This window comes from Symphalangus syndactylus, chromosome 24 (genome assembly GCF_028878055.3).
Source record: "Symphalangus syndactylus isolate Jambi chromosome 24, NHGRI_mSymSyn1-v2.1_pri, whole genome shotgun sequence".
Classification (NCBI taxonomy): Eukaryota; Metazoa; Chordata; class Mammalia; order Primates; family Hylobatidae; genus Symphalangus; species Symphalangus syndactylus.
The window spans coordinates 41,737,341-41,753,238 of record NC_072446.2 but is presented as its reverse complement, the minus strand read 5'-3'; the positions used below and the strand labels follow the sequence as shown (position 1 = coordinate 41,753,238).

Genomic DNA, 15,898 nt, shown 5'->3' with positions numbered 1-15,898 from the left:
TCTTGTAGTTTGAAATGACAGTAGTTACATGGCCCTTAGAAACAATGTTAAGAAATGGGGTATACAGGTGGGGTTTATACATAGGTGTGTATGTGTACAAGGACAGTTCTGTGACATTTGCCAGAGCAACTGTAGAGTGCCTATCAGTTGTAAAAACATAAGTAAAATCATTGTGATGTATAGTGAATTTTTATAGAGTACCCAGTTATTCCAAAGGAACTACAGGCACATAGCATAAGAATTATACATGTAGGCGGCCAGGCGCGGTGGCTCACGCCTGTAATTCCAGCACTTTGGGAGGCCGAGGTGGGCGGATCACGAGGTCAGGAGATTGAGACCATCCTGGCTAACAAGGTGAAACCCCATCTCTACTAAAAAAATACAAAAAAAAAAATTAGCCAGGCGTGGTGGCGGGCGCCTGTAGTCCCAGCTCTCAGGAGGCTGAGGCAGGAGATTGGCGGGAACCTGGGAGGTGGAGCTTGCGGTGAGCCGAGATCACGCCACTGCACTCCAGCCTGAGCGACAGAGCAAAACTCCGTCTCAAAAAATAAATAAATAAAGAATTATGCATGTAGGCAACATCCAAGTGGGTGCACATCTGGTAGTGAAGGCATTTACTTACATACCCTCAAATAATTGCTGTTGCCCTCCCCTTTTTTAAGAAAAAAACTAGCTCCCTTCTAGAATTTACCCCTTGAGTATCCTACCTCTGTACAGAGTAATGTATATCCAAACTTACTTGTAGCCTTATTTGTAATAACAAAACATTGAGAATAGCTGTCAGTAGTAAACTGGTTAAATCACTTATGGTATATCCATTTAATGGAATGTGATGCAGCCAGAGAAAAGAATGAATAAGAGTTTCATGTTCTGTTAGATCTCCAACTCCAATACAATAATGTGAAATTTAAAACGCAAGATGCAGGGCCAGGTGCAGTGGCTCATGCCTGTAATCCCAGCACTTTGGGAGGCTGAGGCAGGTGGATCACTTGAGGTCAGGAGTTCGAGACCAGCCTGGCCAGCATGGCGAAACCCCATCTCTACTGGAAATACAAAAAATTAGCTGGGCATGGTGGCGGGCGCCTTTAATCCCAGCTACTTGGAGGCTAAGGCAAGATAATCGCTTGAGGCCAGGCGCGGTGGTTCACGCTTGTAATCCCAGCACTTTGGGAGGCCGAGGCGGGTGGATCACGAGGTAAGGAGATCGAGACCACGGTGAAACCCCATCTCTACTAAAAATACAAAAAATTAGCCAGGCGTGGTGGCGGGCGCCTGTAGTCCCAGCTACTTGGAGAGGCTGAGGCAGGAGAATGGCGTGAACCCGGGAGGCGGAGCTTGCAGTGAGCCGAGATCGCGCCACTGCACTCCAGCCTGGGTGAGAGAGCGAGACTCTGTCTCAAAAAATCAAAAATAAATAAATAAATAAATAAAAAATAAAGATAATCGCTTGAACGGGGAGGGAGAGGTTGCAGTGAGCCAAAATCGCACCGTTGCCCACCAGCCTGGGTGAGAGTGAGACTGTCTCAAAACAAAAGTGAGATGCAGAGCCATGTCTAAGAGCAGGAGTGGAGAAGAATATATAATAATGTTCTCATACATTATTAGAGCAGGAGTGGAGAAGAATATATAATAATGTTCTCTTTTTTTTTTTTTTTTTTTTTTTGAGCCAAGATCTTGCTCTGTGGCCAAGGCTGGAGTGCAGTGGCACAATCTCAGCCTCTGCAGCTTCCGCCTCCCAGGTTCAAGTGATTCTCACACCTCAACCTCCCAGGTAGCTGGGACTACAGGCACCTGCCATCACGCCCAGCTAATTTTTGTATTTTTAGTAGAGATGGGGTTTCACCATGTTGGCCAGGCTGGTCTTGAACTCCTGACCTCAGGTGATCCGCCCACCTTGGCCTCCCAAAGTGCTGGCATTACAGGCGTGAGACACTACACCTGGCCTTTGTATACTTTTTTGAACTTTTTGTATTTTGAACCATGTGAATGTATTACCTGTGTGTACACACACACACACACATACAAACATGATTAGAGAGGTGGAAGAAATCAAATGGAAATAAATTCCAAAACACAAATTTTATCTTAGAAAGTGCTGTTTCCCCATTCAAATTGACTTTCAGTAATTTTGAAAGCTGCCAGCTATCAAGACAGCATGGTGTAAGAACACATGAGCTTTGACTGCAGTCCTGTGCTGTTCAGTATGGTAGTGACTAGCCACGTGAGGCTATTTAATTACAACTGAATAAAATTTAAAATGTAGTTCCTCAGTTGCACTAGCCATATTTCAAGTGCTCAGCAGCCACATGTGGTTGGCTACTGGTCACCAGGGTGGACATCTCTGCCCTAGACAGGCCTGGGTTAGAATCCCACCATGGTTGCCACTTGCTAATCGTGTACTTTGGACAAACTCCTTAAATTGTCCAAGCCTAGATTTCTTTACCTGTCTCTTAAATTGATAAGGACTTGCCACTTTAACTTGAATTTGTGAAGATCAGACTTGAAGTATATGTAAAAATCCGGCTAAGAGAGTCTGCTATGAGAAAGTGGTAAGATTGCCATGGTTGGTGTCTTTGGCTCACTGACAACTCTTTTCTTTCAGGGATTTCTTCAGTGCCAACCCCTTCACCCCTTGGACCTCTGGCAGGCTCACCAGTGATTGCTGCTGCCAACCCCCTTGGGATGCCTGTTCCAGCTGCCGCTGGCGCTCAGCAGTAACGGCCCTATCTGTCTCCTGATGCCTGAGCAGAGGTGGGGGAGTCCACCCTCTCCTTGATGCAGCTTGCGCCTGGCGGGGAGGGGTGAAACACTTCTGAAGCACCGTGTCTGAACCGTTGCTTGTGGATTTATAGTAGTTCAGTCATAAAAAAAAATTATAATAGGCTGATTTTCTTTTTTCTTTTTTCTTTTTTTTTTTTTTTTAACTCGAACTTTTCATAACTCAGGGGATTCCCTGAAAAATTACCTGCAGGTGGAATATTTCATGGACAAATTTTTTTTTCTCCCCTCCCAAATTTAGTTCCTCATCACAAAAGAACAAAGATAAACCAGCCTCAATCCCGGCTGCTGCATTTAGGTGGAGATTTCTTCCCATTCCCACCATTGTTCCTCCACCGTCCCACACTTTAGGGGGTTGGTATCTCGTGCTCTTCTCCAGAGATTACAAAAATGTAGCTTCTCAGGGGAGGCAGGAAGAAAGGCAGGAAGGAAAGAAGGAAGGGAGGACCCAATCTGTAGGAGCAGTGGACTGCCTGCTGGTCACTTACATCACTTTACTCCATAAGCGCTTCAGTGGGGTTATCCTAGTGGCTCTTGTGGAAGTGTGTCTTAGTTACATCGAGATGTTGAAAATCTACCCAAAATGCAGACAGATACTAAAAACTTCTGTTCATTAAGAATCATGGCTTACTGACCTAACCCTAAATCCAACTCATTTATAATTTTAGTTTTAGTTCAGTTGAAAATGTTGATACCTTCCCTCCCAGGCTCCTTACCTTGGCCTTTTCCCTGTTCATCTCCCAACATGCTGTGCTCCATAGCTGGTAGGAGGGGAAAGGCAAAATCTTTCTCGGTTTTCTTTGTCTTGGCCATTTTGAATTCATTTAGTTACTGGGCATAACTTACTGCTTTTGGCAAAAGAAACAAACATTGTCTGTACAGGTTTCATGCTAGAGCTAATGGGAGATGTGGCCACACTGAGTTCCATTTTAAGCTTTCTACCTTCTTTTCCGCCGACCTTCCCCTTCCCTCACATGCCATCCAGTGAGAAGACCTGCTCCTCAGTCTTGTAAATGTATCTTGAGAGGTAGGAGCAGAGCCACTATCTCCATTGAAGCTGAAATGGTAGACCTGTAATTGTGGGAAAACTATAAACTCTCTTGTTACAGCCCTGCCACCCCTTGCTGTGTGTATATATATAATACTTTGTCCTTCATATGTGAAAGATCCAGTGTTGGAATTCTTTGGTGTAAATAAACGTTTGGTTTTATTTATCAAGGTTAGATTTAAGTTCCCTGTGTAAAGGTCTTGCTGGGTGGGTGTCTCATGTTCACATCTGAGGGGCCTGCAGCCCTGTACCGTGGAGGCTTCCCAAGGCCCCCATTTTTATACACCCCTCGTTCGACCCATGGTACCGGGCAGGGCAGAGAGGCCTTAAAAAAAAGCACCACAAGCCAAAGCGTCTCTGGGGATTAAGGATCCTTTGCCATAAAACTCATTTTGTGTCTCAGCAGTGCAGGGATTGGGGATGGAAAAAGTCGCCAGTTTTTGTGTGTTTGTGTGTGTGTGTAAAGTGGACTTTCCACTGCAATCCAACCACCTAAGTTTATCAGGTGCTTCACTGAGGAAGCCTAGTTTTTTAAGCACAATAGCAAAACCATCAGCTCTGTATTTTCTCCTGTCATTTCATTACAGTAGCTGCTTGTGGGAACTAGGAAAAATTCTTCCAACATATTTTAAGGCCTAAAATCTTAGTTCCCCATTCTCCTACCTTTATAGATTCACAGGCCTTTCTCGCCTAGGCATCATAGGTAAACGTAATTGTTTGGGGAGTTGAATTTAATGAACTTATCTAACTTTGTAACCCATCTTGGCTTTAGTAACTTTATCAAGGTGGTGGCTTTAGTGAATATAATGGTAAACTTTAGAGGACACTAAAGCCTCCTTTTATAGCGCTTCTCAACGATAGAGCTGAAGGGAAAACATTTTGACTGTGTGGCAGGGTGATTTTCTTCCTTATGACCACTTACAGTGGATATTTATTGTACTTGACCCTTTTATGCCCTAGAATGCTGTGAGGGTTACCATGTTGAATTTGTGCAGAAGCTAAAAGCACCAGATGTGCCAGAGATGCAATTTGTGATTATGTTTGCACTGGATTGTGATTTGAACAGGACACTTATAACTAATGAGTTCTTTCTTTTGAGGTGGGGAGAGGGTTGTAAATCAAGACTTCATACCCTATCCTTGTAGCTCGGAAATTTAGGTGTAGCTTAGGCTGATGCAGAGAGCTGCAGACAGCTGGACCTCCTTACACCCGTCAGACCTTGGAAGAAACCGAAGGTGAATGCAGAGGACTCTGAGGTGCCATCCAAGAGCCTTTTAAAATAAATAGAAGTTTTTAAAAATGCTACTTAGAGTCACTGCAGAAGCATGGAGAGAGAGAAAAAAAAAAAAGACCCAATTGGGTGGGGGGTTGGGGGGAGGCAAGGGTTTACAGAGTAACAACTTATGTGTTGTTGTAAATTACCTCATCTGTATACCTTGTATTGGGACACTTTATTCCTCAGCACTACCTGGGTCTGCATTGCTTAGATGGCAGGAAATGGAATGGCCAACATAAAAAGTTATGTTGGCAGTTACTCTGAAAGATTTTTTTAAAGTATTTTTAAACTTTGTTTGAAGTGGTCCCTCCCCTCTTTCTCTGCTTTTTTTTTAAGTTTGAAGCCAGAAGACCCTCCCCACCTTGATTTATTGGTTGTAATTGTATTGTAATTGGTATAACTAAAACATAATTGTGCTGGGAAGAAGTTGTGCCATGAAGGTCTTTAATTTTTTTTAATAAAAACATTTAAATAAATGAAATGTCCCTGCAGCCTGAGCAATATGCTTCTCCAACCGACACCGTGTGTGATAGATGGCTCAGTTTTCACGTTTTGAATTCTGTTTCTTATACTTGAAATGCCTGTCCAACTTACATAAGATAGATTAAATTGTTCGAGTGGGACTGTCAGAGGAATATATTTTGTAAAGTAGATCCTCAGGTTATGGCTAATTACTATAGTCCTAAAGTAGCAGAGAAAATTAGAGATTGGTTGACAGATTTGGGAATTTTAATTTCTTCTTAGTTTTTAACTTTCATCTTTGCTTCACCTTTTGACAAGTATGGTTATAATTAGAATTGACCATTTAAGCATCTCTTGAAAAACCTAATTTTGTCCCCACCAGCAAATTCTCTCCCAAGATTGGAATTGGGTTTGCATCGTAGAGAGGCTGTCTTCCCAGGGCCTTTTCCTAAAGAAACACTTAACTAAAAAGGCTGTGTAGTAAGGTCATCCTCAGTTCCTTCCTCAAAAAATGAGTCTAAAATTTTTTTATCCTGAATCCTACTTCCCCCACTGTCATCACTTACCCTTGCCCTTCTTTTTCCTCAGAACACTTGAACTTCTGTTGTATTATTTTGTGTCTCCCCACTTGCATGTAAACTCCCTGGTGACCTTGCATGTCTTATGCAATCCTCATTAAAACCTTTTGTTTTGTTTTTTGTGGGTTCGTTTTCCCTCAGGATTGAGGAGTATTGAATGGAATGGCACAAGGAAAATGCTTAACACCCTACTTGGCTTGTAATAATAGGTGCTTAATAAATTGTAGTTCCACTCTCCACTCCATTGCCCCCCTTTTCTCTCCCTACACACACACACACACACACACACACACACAGTAAATGGAAGTATTGTTGCATAAAGAGCATCTCAAAATCCTAAGAACTTTGCCCTTGAGTTTGCAGCTATAATTACAAGCCACAAGCCAGACTGAACTAACATGACAACTAACTTTATTTAATGAGACCCTGATAAATAGGTATCTGAAGACTAAGGAATGATCCTGGCCAATTTAGTAGACTTAGATGCTGCAGTCTCCCTGCTTTTCCCCTGCTGTATTACCTGTATGTAATATAGGTTGAATATCCCCTATCCAAAATGGTTGGGACCAGAAGTGTTTTGAATTTTTTTGGAATATTTGCAGAATACATACCAGGTCAATATTCCTAATCTGAAATTTGAAATATTCCAAATAGCATTTACTTTAAGCATCATGTTGATGCTCAGAAAATTTCAGATTTTTGAGGATTTTATATTTTCAAATTAGAAATGCTCAACGTGTAATACGAAATCCAGACTATTCTCCAAGTAAACATATGTAGATGGTATCACAAGATGTTCTGGACTCAATCCTATGTAAATAAGTACTTCCTAGACTTTATAGCTCTCCTTTGATTCTGTGCTAAATTTAACCATCAGAGAAGCAATGTAATGTTACCGCAAGTGGTCTACCTCTAATAGAGTTCTGTCTGGCAGTGTGATTTTTTTGATCAGTTAACCTCTCTGAATCTTTTCTTCACAGGTGATTTAAATTGTTATTGTAAAACATTTTAGGCATGTACCAAATTATAAAGAAAGCTGTAACACATCCATAATCCTACCACCCAAGTTGAATTTCCATTACCAATACAGACCAAGCCCCCTTTTTGCCCTTTTTTGGTGATACCCTCTTCTTCCTTCCTTCCCCAGAGGTCCCAGTATTTCCTATCTGTTAAATTGGGGTGTAAGTACTGATTTCATAGAGTGGTTGTTCAGATTCTATGACAGATGCCTGGCATATGGTAGAGTTACACCAAATGTTGGTTTCTCTTCTAAATTGTATAGTTGTGCAGACTATGTACAGTAAAAGGATGCTACATTATAGGGAGGCCATAGATGTTTGCATTTGGAAAATCTCTGACTCTTTTCCAGCAGATGGCAGTAAAGTGTCTTTACTAGAAGAAGAAATATCCAAGCATTAAACATGACAGGTTTTCAACGGGTACAAGTCAAGTTTCTGATTGCATGAAGGCCAGCATTGCCTTGTTCCCACTCCCTCTACGGAAAGCCAGATATTTTGCACTGTAGCAAATTACAAACTCGATTTGTCTCCCTGTGGCTCTAATCACTAGAAGTTTTTTGTTTGTTTTGTTTTTTGAGACAGGTCTTGCTCTGTTACCCAGGCTGGAGTGCAGTAGGGCCATCACGGCTCACTGCAGCCTCAACCTCCCAGGCTCAGGTGATCCTCCCACCTCAGCCTTCCAGGGACTACAGGCACGAGCCATCATGCCTGGCTAATTTTTTTTTTTTTTTTTTGTAGAGATGAGGTTTTGCCATGTTGCCCAGGCTGGTCTTGAACTCCTGAGCTCAACAATCTACCTGCTTTGGCCTCCCAAAGTGCTGAGATTACAGGCATGAGCCACCACACTTGGCCCACTAGGGATTCTTATTGGCCTCAATGTGAGAAGCCCTTCCCCAGGTACCTCCAAATGGAAGCTTATAGGATGGTCAGTCCATTTCTTAGAGAAGTTCCTGAAGGGATTGAGTATTTCTGAGTCAGCTTCACTCTTTTTTTTTTTTTTTTTTTTTTTTTTTTTTTTTTTTTTTTGAGAGAGTCTCGCTCTGTCGCCCGGGCTGGAGTGCAGTGGCACAATCTCGGCTCACTGCAAGCTCCGCCTCCCGGGTTCACGCCATTCTCCTGCCTCAGCCTCCGAGTAGCTGGGACTACAGGCGCCCGCCACCGCGCCCGGCTAATTTTTTGTATTTTTTAGTAGAGACGGGGTTTCACCGTGGTCTCGATCTCCTGACCTCGTGATCCGCCCGCCTCGGCCTCCCAAAGTGCTGGGATTACAAGCGTGAGCCACCGTGCCCGGCCAGCTTCACTCTTGCATCATCTGCTTTGACAGTTTTCTTGGCTCCTATAATGAGAAAAAGGGAAAAAAAAAAATGCAGCAGCTGCTGAGGCTGGCTTCCTGATCCCACCCTGGGAATCAGAGTCTCAGCTATATCTGGAAGGAGAGGACCTTGCTTCTGTGTGTTGAACAGTTCCAAGAACTCCATGGGGAACTTCCTATGAAGAACCCTCCATAACCCTCAACCCTTCAAACCTGACAGTATACCTCATTCTGTTCCTCCATCTCTGGCATTCCTCACCCACCCACACTGACTGGTCTTTCCAAAGTTCATTTCTATAATATAGGATGTCTTTGGTTTCAACAAACATTTGTAAGTGCCCCTGAGCCTGGTCCTTTGCTGTACACTGGGGATTGAGAGGTGAGACACAAGCCCATGGGGTCATGTATGCTAATTAGAAAAGTGAAAAAATTGTGTATATGGGATAATTCCAACTGTTTAAAAAAATCCTAGGAAAAATGCAAATGCCTATTTCAGAGGAAGAAACGGAAATCCTAAGGTGGCAAAAAGGAAGGCAGAATTCATCCTGAATATAAGTGGGGTTTTTTTGTTTTGTTTTGTTTGTTTGTTTTGTTTTTGAGACAGGCATGGGATTACATGCACCACCATGCCCAGCTAATTTTGTATTTTCAGTAGAGACGGGGTTTCTCCATGTTGGTCAGGCTGGTCTTGAACTCCCGACCTCAGGTGATCCGCCTGCCTCGGCCTCCCAAAGTGGTGGGATTACAGGCATGAGACACTGCGCCCGGCCTAAGTGGGTATTAAAGTCACAGTGCCTCCAAGACACTAGGTCTGGGTATAGGTGGGCCTCAGGCTATGGACTAGGGTTTGAATGCCCCCAGGGAGGTAGGACACAGACTCCGGGCTTTCTAAGATAGAAACTGAAACAATGCTGTGGCACTTGGAAAGGCTGCAAGGGCAGGATTGAGCTGGTGGGGGCGGTAAAAACTGGAAGAATACTAGCTGTTGTTGCCTCTGGGAGATGAGGTTAAGATACCCCAAAAGGCCCACACACCTGTGGTTGGAACACTTCGGGAGCCAGGATTCCCAGACCAGCCTGGACAACATGGCGAAAACCCATCTCTACAAAAAATAGATTAGCTGAGTGTGGTGGTGTGCGCCTGTGTCCTAGCTACTGGGGAGACCAAAGGATGAGAATTAATTGCCTGAGCCCAAGAAGTCGAGGCTGCAGTGAGATGTGATTGTGCCACAGTACTCAAGCCCAAGTGACGGAGCAAGACCCTATCTAAAAAAATTTTTTTAAAGTCACAGAAGCTGGGCGTGGTGACTCATACCTGTAATCTCAGCTCTTTGGGAGGCTGAGGCAGGAGGATTGCTTGAGGCCAAGAGTTGGAGGCCAGCCTGGGCAACATAGGGAGACCCTGTCTCTACCAAAATTAAAAATTAGCTGGATGTGGTGGCACATGCCTGTAGTGCTAGCTACTCTGGAGGCTGAGGCAGGGGGATCACTTGAGCCCAGGAGTTCAAGGCTGCAGTGAGCTATGATAGTGCCACTGTACCCCAGACTGAGCAACAGAGTGAGACCTTGTGTATAAAAGAAGTTGTTATTAATTGAAAAAAAGATTTAACAGGCTGGGTGCAGTGGCTCACACCTGTAATCTCAGCACTTTTGAGAGGTGGAGGCAGGCGACTCACTTGAACTCGAATTCAAGGCCAGTCTGGGAAACATGATGAAACCCTATCTCTACAAAAAATACACAAATTAGCTGGGCATGGTGGTGCATGCCTGTAGTCCCAGCTACTTGGAAGGCTGAGATGGAAGAATCGATTGAGCCCAGGAGATTGAGGCTGCAGTGAGCCATGATGTCACCACTGCACTCCAGCCTGTGCAACATAAGGAGACCCTGACTCCAAAAAAAAAAAAAAAAAAAGTAACAGAAAAACTCGCTAGGTGCCGGGCATGGTGGCTCACGCCTGTAATCCAGCACTTTGGGAGACCGAGGCGAGTGGAACACCTGAAGTCAGGAGTTTGAAACCAGACTGAACAACATGGTGACACCCTGTTTCTACTAAAAAATACAAAAATTAGCTGGGCATGGCGACGTGTGCCTGCAGTCCCAGCTACTTGGGAGGCTGAGGCAGGAGAATTGCTTGAGCCTGGGAGGTGGCGGTTACAGTGAGCTGAGATCACGTCAGTGTACTCCAGCCTGGGTGACAGAACCAGACTCCATCTAAAAGAAAAAAAGAAAAACTCACTAGGAAGGAATCTTGAAGTCTTGGAGAAGAGAGAATGGTCCATGAGGCCTCAGAGGAGGGGCTGCCCGAACTGGCTAGGGAGAGGCCCAGCCTAACAAGTTTCAGCTGCCAAGGCCCATGCCTGGCATCAGAGCCCTGTCTCCTGGCTCAATTTTGCTTGCGGGGCTGCTTTTGCACAGCTGTGTTAACCAGGAGTCTGTCCAGGTTCCTAGCCAGTCATTGCAGATAAATTTTTTCCTTCTCGTGCTTTTGCTCTCTGTCTAGTCTTAGTCTCACAAATTTCTAAGGCAACTGTATATAGTTCAGCTGATCTAGATCAAGTTCAGCCCAAGCAGCTGTTTTTCAGGTTGTGGGTCAGCCAGGCTAGACACCTCCATGTGAATTGGATTCAGGTTTGCCCAATGTGGCAGAAGTTGCAGCAGCTACCCAGGGCATGCTCTTCTCATGGATCACAGAAACGTATAAGAGACCAAATGAAATCACACAAGCACATTGCAAGCCTCTGCTGTGTCACAAGCACCATCATCCCACTGGCGAAAGCAAATCACACAGCCAAGCCCAACATCAGTGCAGTAGGGAAGTATAGAGCCTGTGTTGGGAAAACTTTATGAGGTTGTAAGGCAAAAGGTGTGTATGTTTAGTCTTTTTACAGGGGAATGAAGAAACAAACCAATAATGCAATCAGCCGTACTATTAATATATATCAGTAGGAACAGAAGGCAACCACATATAACATCTATGTGTGTATATATGTGTGTGTGTGTGTGTGTGTGTGTGTGTGTGGAAAAGATTACACCAAATTTTTTTTTTTTTTTTTTTTGAGTCGGAGTCTTAACTCTGTCACCCAGGCTGGAGTGCGGTGGCATGATCTCGGCCCACCACAACCTCCACCTCCCAGGTTCAAGCGATTCTCCTGCCTCAGCCTCCCAAGTAGCTGTGATTATAGGCACATGCCACAACACCCGGATAGCTTTTGTATTTTTAGTAGAAACGGTTTCACTGTGTTGACCAGGCTGGTCTGGAACTCCTGACATCAAGTAATCTGCCTGCCTCGGCCTCCAAAAGTGCTGAGATTATAGGCGTGAGCCACCATGCCCAACTGAGAATACTTGTTTTCAAGCAACAAAAATTGAGAATCAGTCTTTGAGACTCCATGGCCAGAAACAACACAACATTCCACTGTACACAGGGTGCTTCTGGGGGTCCTCGGTGTTGTGTTTATTGGGGTGGTAGTTACATGTTGTATTTGCTCTATAATTATTTGCTCCATTTATGTTTGGGGCACTTCTCAGTATATTTGCTAGAGTTCAAATGTTTAAAAGTTTACAAAATAAAAGGAAAACTGAGCAGAGTAAGACAAGCCAAAAAAGTATTAACTCAGCAGGAATGGGAAAAGTTATGAAAGGAGGGAAAACTAAATATCATACTGCTGGTTCAGCTGTGATTAGAATTTACATAGTCTTAGTGGAAGCACTGAATACTGGTCTAACCAGGATTACAGTATGATTACAATAGAAAGAGGAGTGATGGGAAATGCTGGCATGTGCGGTAGTGTTGGTAACAGGACAAGCGATCTAAGCTCTAAACTCATCATTTATAAGGGGAACTAATGCCTAAAATTGAAAAAGCAAACAGTTGCATGTTATTTTGAGATTTTTAAAGTTATTGTTAACATAGTAGCAGTATTTACTTTTAAAACTATATTTATGTATTACTCTGGTGAAAAAGCAACTACATTTTAATAAATGGATATTTATCTTGAATGCATCCACTTTCCACCATTCCAGTTGCCAAATTCCTCATCCCAGCCACCATCATCTCTTGCTTGGAGTATCATAGCAGATAACTGGTCTTGATGCCTTCCCAGCTCGTCTCAATTCGTGATTCATCTGACACCTGCAACCAGAGATCTTTCAAAAATAAATATTCTAGGCCAGGCACAGTGGCTCATATCTATAACCCCAGCATTTTGGGAGGCCAAGGCCCAATGATCACTTGAGGCCTGGGTAACACAGCGAGTCCCCTTTTCTACAAAAAATAAAAGTGAAAATATTAACTAGTGTGGTGGTGTGTGCCTGTAGTGCTAGCTACTGGGGAGGCTGGGTGGGAGGATCCGTGGAGCCCGGGAGTTGGAGGCTGCAGTGAGCTATGATCACACTACTCTCAGTGAGACCTGGGTGACAGAGTGAGACCCTCTCTCTTAAAAATAATAAATAAATAAATTTTATCTCAGTCCCTTGCTTAAAAGCCTTTCAAAGACTAGATGGCAGGCAATGTTGTGGTCTCCTCCTAAGGGAGTCATTCCTCCCTTCCTCTTTGTTGACAGAGCCCCAGTTTGAGGGACAGCGGGATATCCACCCTGCTGCTGTGAGACTCGGGCAGTTGTGACTGGTTTAGAGGTGGACACACAGGGAGAGGTCTTCTGGAAAAGGTCTTATGGAGAGCTGAGATCAGAGGATGATCAACTGGCTTCAAATCTAAGGAGAGACAGGCACAAAATGGAAGAGACGACATGGGCACTGGTTACCTGGTAAACACAAGTGGCCACTGGTGAGGGACTGGGTCATGGAGATTGCAGGAGTCTACCCTTTTCAGGGTTTTTCACCATGAACCCCACTGGGAGCACACAGAAGATTGGAGGAAGTTTTAATAAAATGTCTCAAGATCTGGAAGAAGACAATGACAGCCACTGTGAAAGGATCACAGTGCTCCACCCAGACCCTTCCCTGTATCCCCTACTGAACAAAAGCCTTAGTCTGTGGAGGGAAGGACACCAAATCCTGTCACCCCCTTGGATGAAGCCCCCTTGCGTCTGGGGGAATGAAACAGGAAAAAAACAAAACTTTCCCTGGGCAGGGGCAGGAATACACACTGGGCCCAGAACTGGGGGAGGAACAGGACCACTAAGGAGACCCTAACCCCAAAATCCAGAGACACAAAGGGCCTAACAGAGACTGAGACTTGATCACAACAGAAAATTCCCTCCTCCTCCACTGGCCAATGGTAAGCTGACAAGCCTTGAGTAAAAAGTAAAAATGTTATAGGAGACGGACAAGAGCATGGGAAGAAGACCCTTTCTGAGGGTCACAAAGGGAGGACCTAAAGCTGAGCAGGGAGCACACATGGAAGGAAAATCCCTCTCTCAGGCCAGCCCGCACCCTCAGTCCAAGGTGTCATTGGAGGAACTTGAAGCTTCTGCATTGTGGGTAACCACAGCAACAATAAACCTCAAACCTAGCCCAACTCTTTTTTTTTTTTTTTATTTTTTAGAGACAAGGTCTTGTGCTGTTGCCCAGGCTGAAGTGCAGTGGTGTGATCGCAGCTCACTGCAGCCTCAAACTCCTGGGCTCAAGCAATCTTCCTGCCTCAGCCTTTGTAGGAGATCGGTCAGGGTAGTGGGAGAAATTATAGGAAAGACACAAACCTTCTTGGAAGGCTGAGAGGTTTTGCAAACACTTCGGAAGGAAGTTATGGCTGAAGGCAGCCAAATTCTTATCTGGAGCCTGACAGCAAAGGGCAGATAACAAGGGAATTGTATGGGAACTTATCTAGATAAATTTGTTTATTCCTGTGTCCAGAAACCAACCTTTGATCATTCACACACAGGACTGCTCTCTACTCGGGATGTTGACAATGTTTATTACCCACAAATTGTGTTTGCTCCAAGCCTTTGTCATTAAATTTGTACTAAATAAATGTGAGGGCCACCAGCTTAAGGGGACTGCTAACTCTCTTCGGCCCCTAGTGCCGGCAGTCCCCTAGCCTGCTCTTTCACTGAATATCTGTGTCTGAGTACTCCTTTCATCTGTCACTCAGCCAGAGTCTGTGGGACAGACTTGGCAGGTGATTCCCTGTGTGAGGAATGCTGCAACATATCACGACGGAACCCTCGAAAATGAAGGTGAAGAGACTGCACAGTCAGTAAGTCATTGGTGCCTGTTCAGCATTTCCAAGTTCAAGGGAATTGCTCAAGCTAGGGACGATCATCATGGGATGACAGTTGTCATTATGGGACGACAGTTGTCAGCTCAACAGCAACAGTATATAAAAGTAGTAAAACAGCTGCTGAAAGTTAGCAGAGCCTCAGTTTCACAGGCTCAATTATGGGACCTAATGCAAACTGTTGTTTCCCATAACTCATGGTTCTTGGAAGAAGGTACGCTAGACGTAGAGCTCTGGGAACAAGTGGGGAGAAATCTTAACATCATGCACAAGGGCAATGGGTCCCAGTAACATCTTTAACGTTATGGGCTTTAGTTAGGACTGCTTTGGTCCCACTCTACACAGAAGAGCCTTAAAAAGTAAGGGAGGTGGAACCGTCACCTACCCTATGGTCTCCTCCTCCTCCCTCAGCCCTACCATTAACAGGCAAAAAAAACAAGAGGAAACGGAGGTTTTGCCTGAGCCCCCTCCTCCAATAAATTGGAAAAAAGACAAGGGATACACTACAGTTTTGGGACCCTGTCTTAGGCAAGCGGCATCAGAAGGGGAGCTCTTAGCCTGCCCGGTAATGCAAGATCGACAAGGCAATCAGGTATATGAACCCATTTCTTTTGACATTTATAAAGAGAAGAAAAAAAATTAAAGAAAATGGAGCTGCTAGCCCATTTATGAAAGGAATAATTGAAGCCATAGCAGACAACTTCTTTTGACGCTTATAAAGAGATAAGAAAAAGCATTAAAGAAAACGGAGCCGCTAGCCCATTTACAAAAGGAATAATTGAAGCCATAGCAGACAACTTCCATATCACCCCTGGGACTGGTCAGTGCTAGCTAAAACAACTTTAAAGGCCAGTCAGTACCTCCTCTGGAGGGCAGAATTTGATAAATTGTGTGAACAGCAAATCTTTCTAATAATGGCCACTGTTATTCCTCCCCTACCCCTGACATGGCTCTCTCAAAATCCTATTTGGGTAAAAGAGTAGCCTTTAAAGAGAGAGAAATTACAAAAAGCCCATGAATTAGTTGAAGAACGATCAAAAGCTGGCCATATAGAACTGTCAAACAGCCCTTGGAATTCTCCCATTTTCGTCATTCCCAAAAGGTCTGGCAAATGGAGACTTTTGCATGACTTACAGGCTATCAATGCTAATTTGCAACCTATGGGGCCCCTTCAACAGGACCTCCCTTCTCCCTTGAGGCGATTCCTCAAGATTGGCCTATAGTCATTATTGACTTAAAAGACTGCT

General features: G+C 44.2%; 1 protein-coding gene across 4 annotated transcripts in view; it reads left to right on the top strand.

Moving 5' to 3' along the window:
• The window catches only part of CSNK2A1 (casein kinase 2 alpha 1), a 70,587-nt gene extending 57,822 nt beyond the window's left edge, over positions 1-12,765 (top strand). For 2 of the 4 annotated variants that reach the window (XM_055266451.2, XM_063633789.1), the window contains one exon: positions 12,497-12,765. In XM_055266451.2, the coding sequence (XP_055122426.1) occupies positions 12,497-12,555 (59 nt within the window). In that variant the 3' untranslated portion in view covers positions 12,556-12,765. Of the gene's footprint in view, positions 1-2,602; positions 3,997-12,496 lie in introns of those variants that run through there. The other 2 variants (XM_055266448.2, XM_055266449.2) reach the window with 1 other exon arrangement.
• Positions 12,766-15,898: the final 3,133 nt, after the last annotated feature.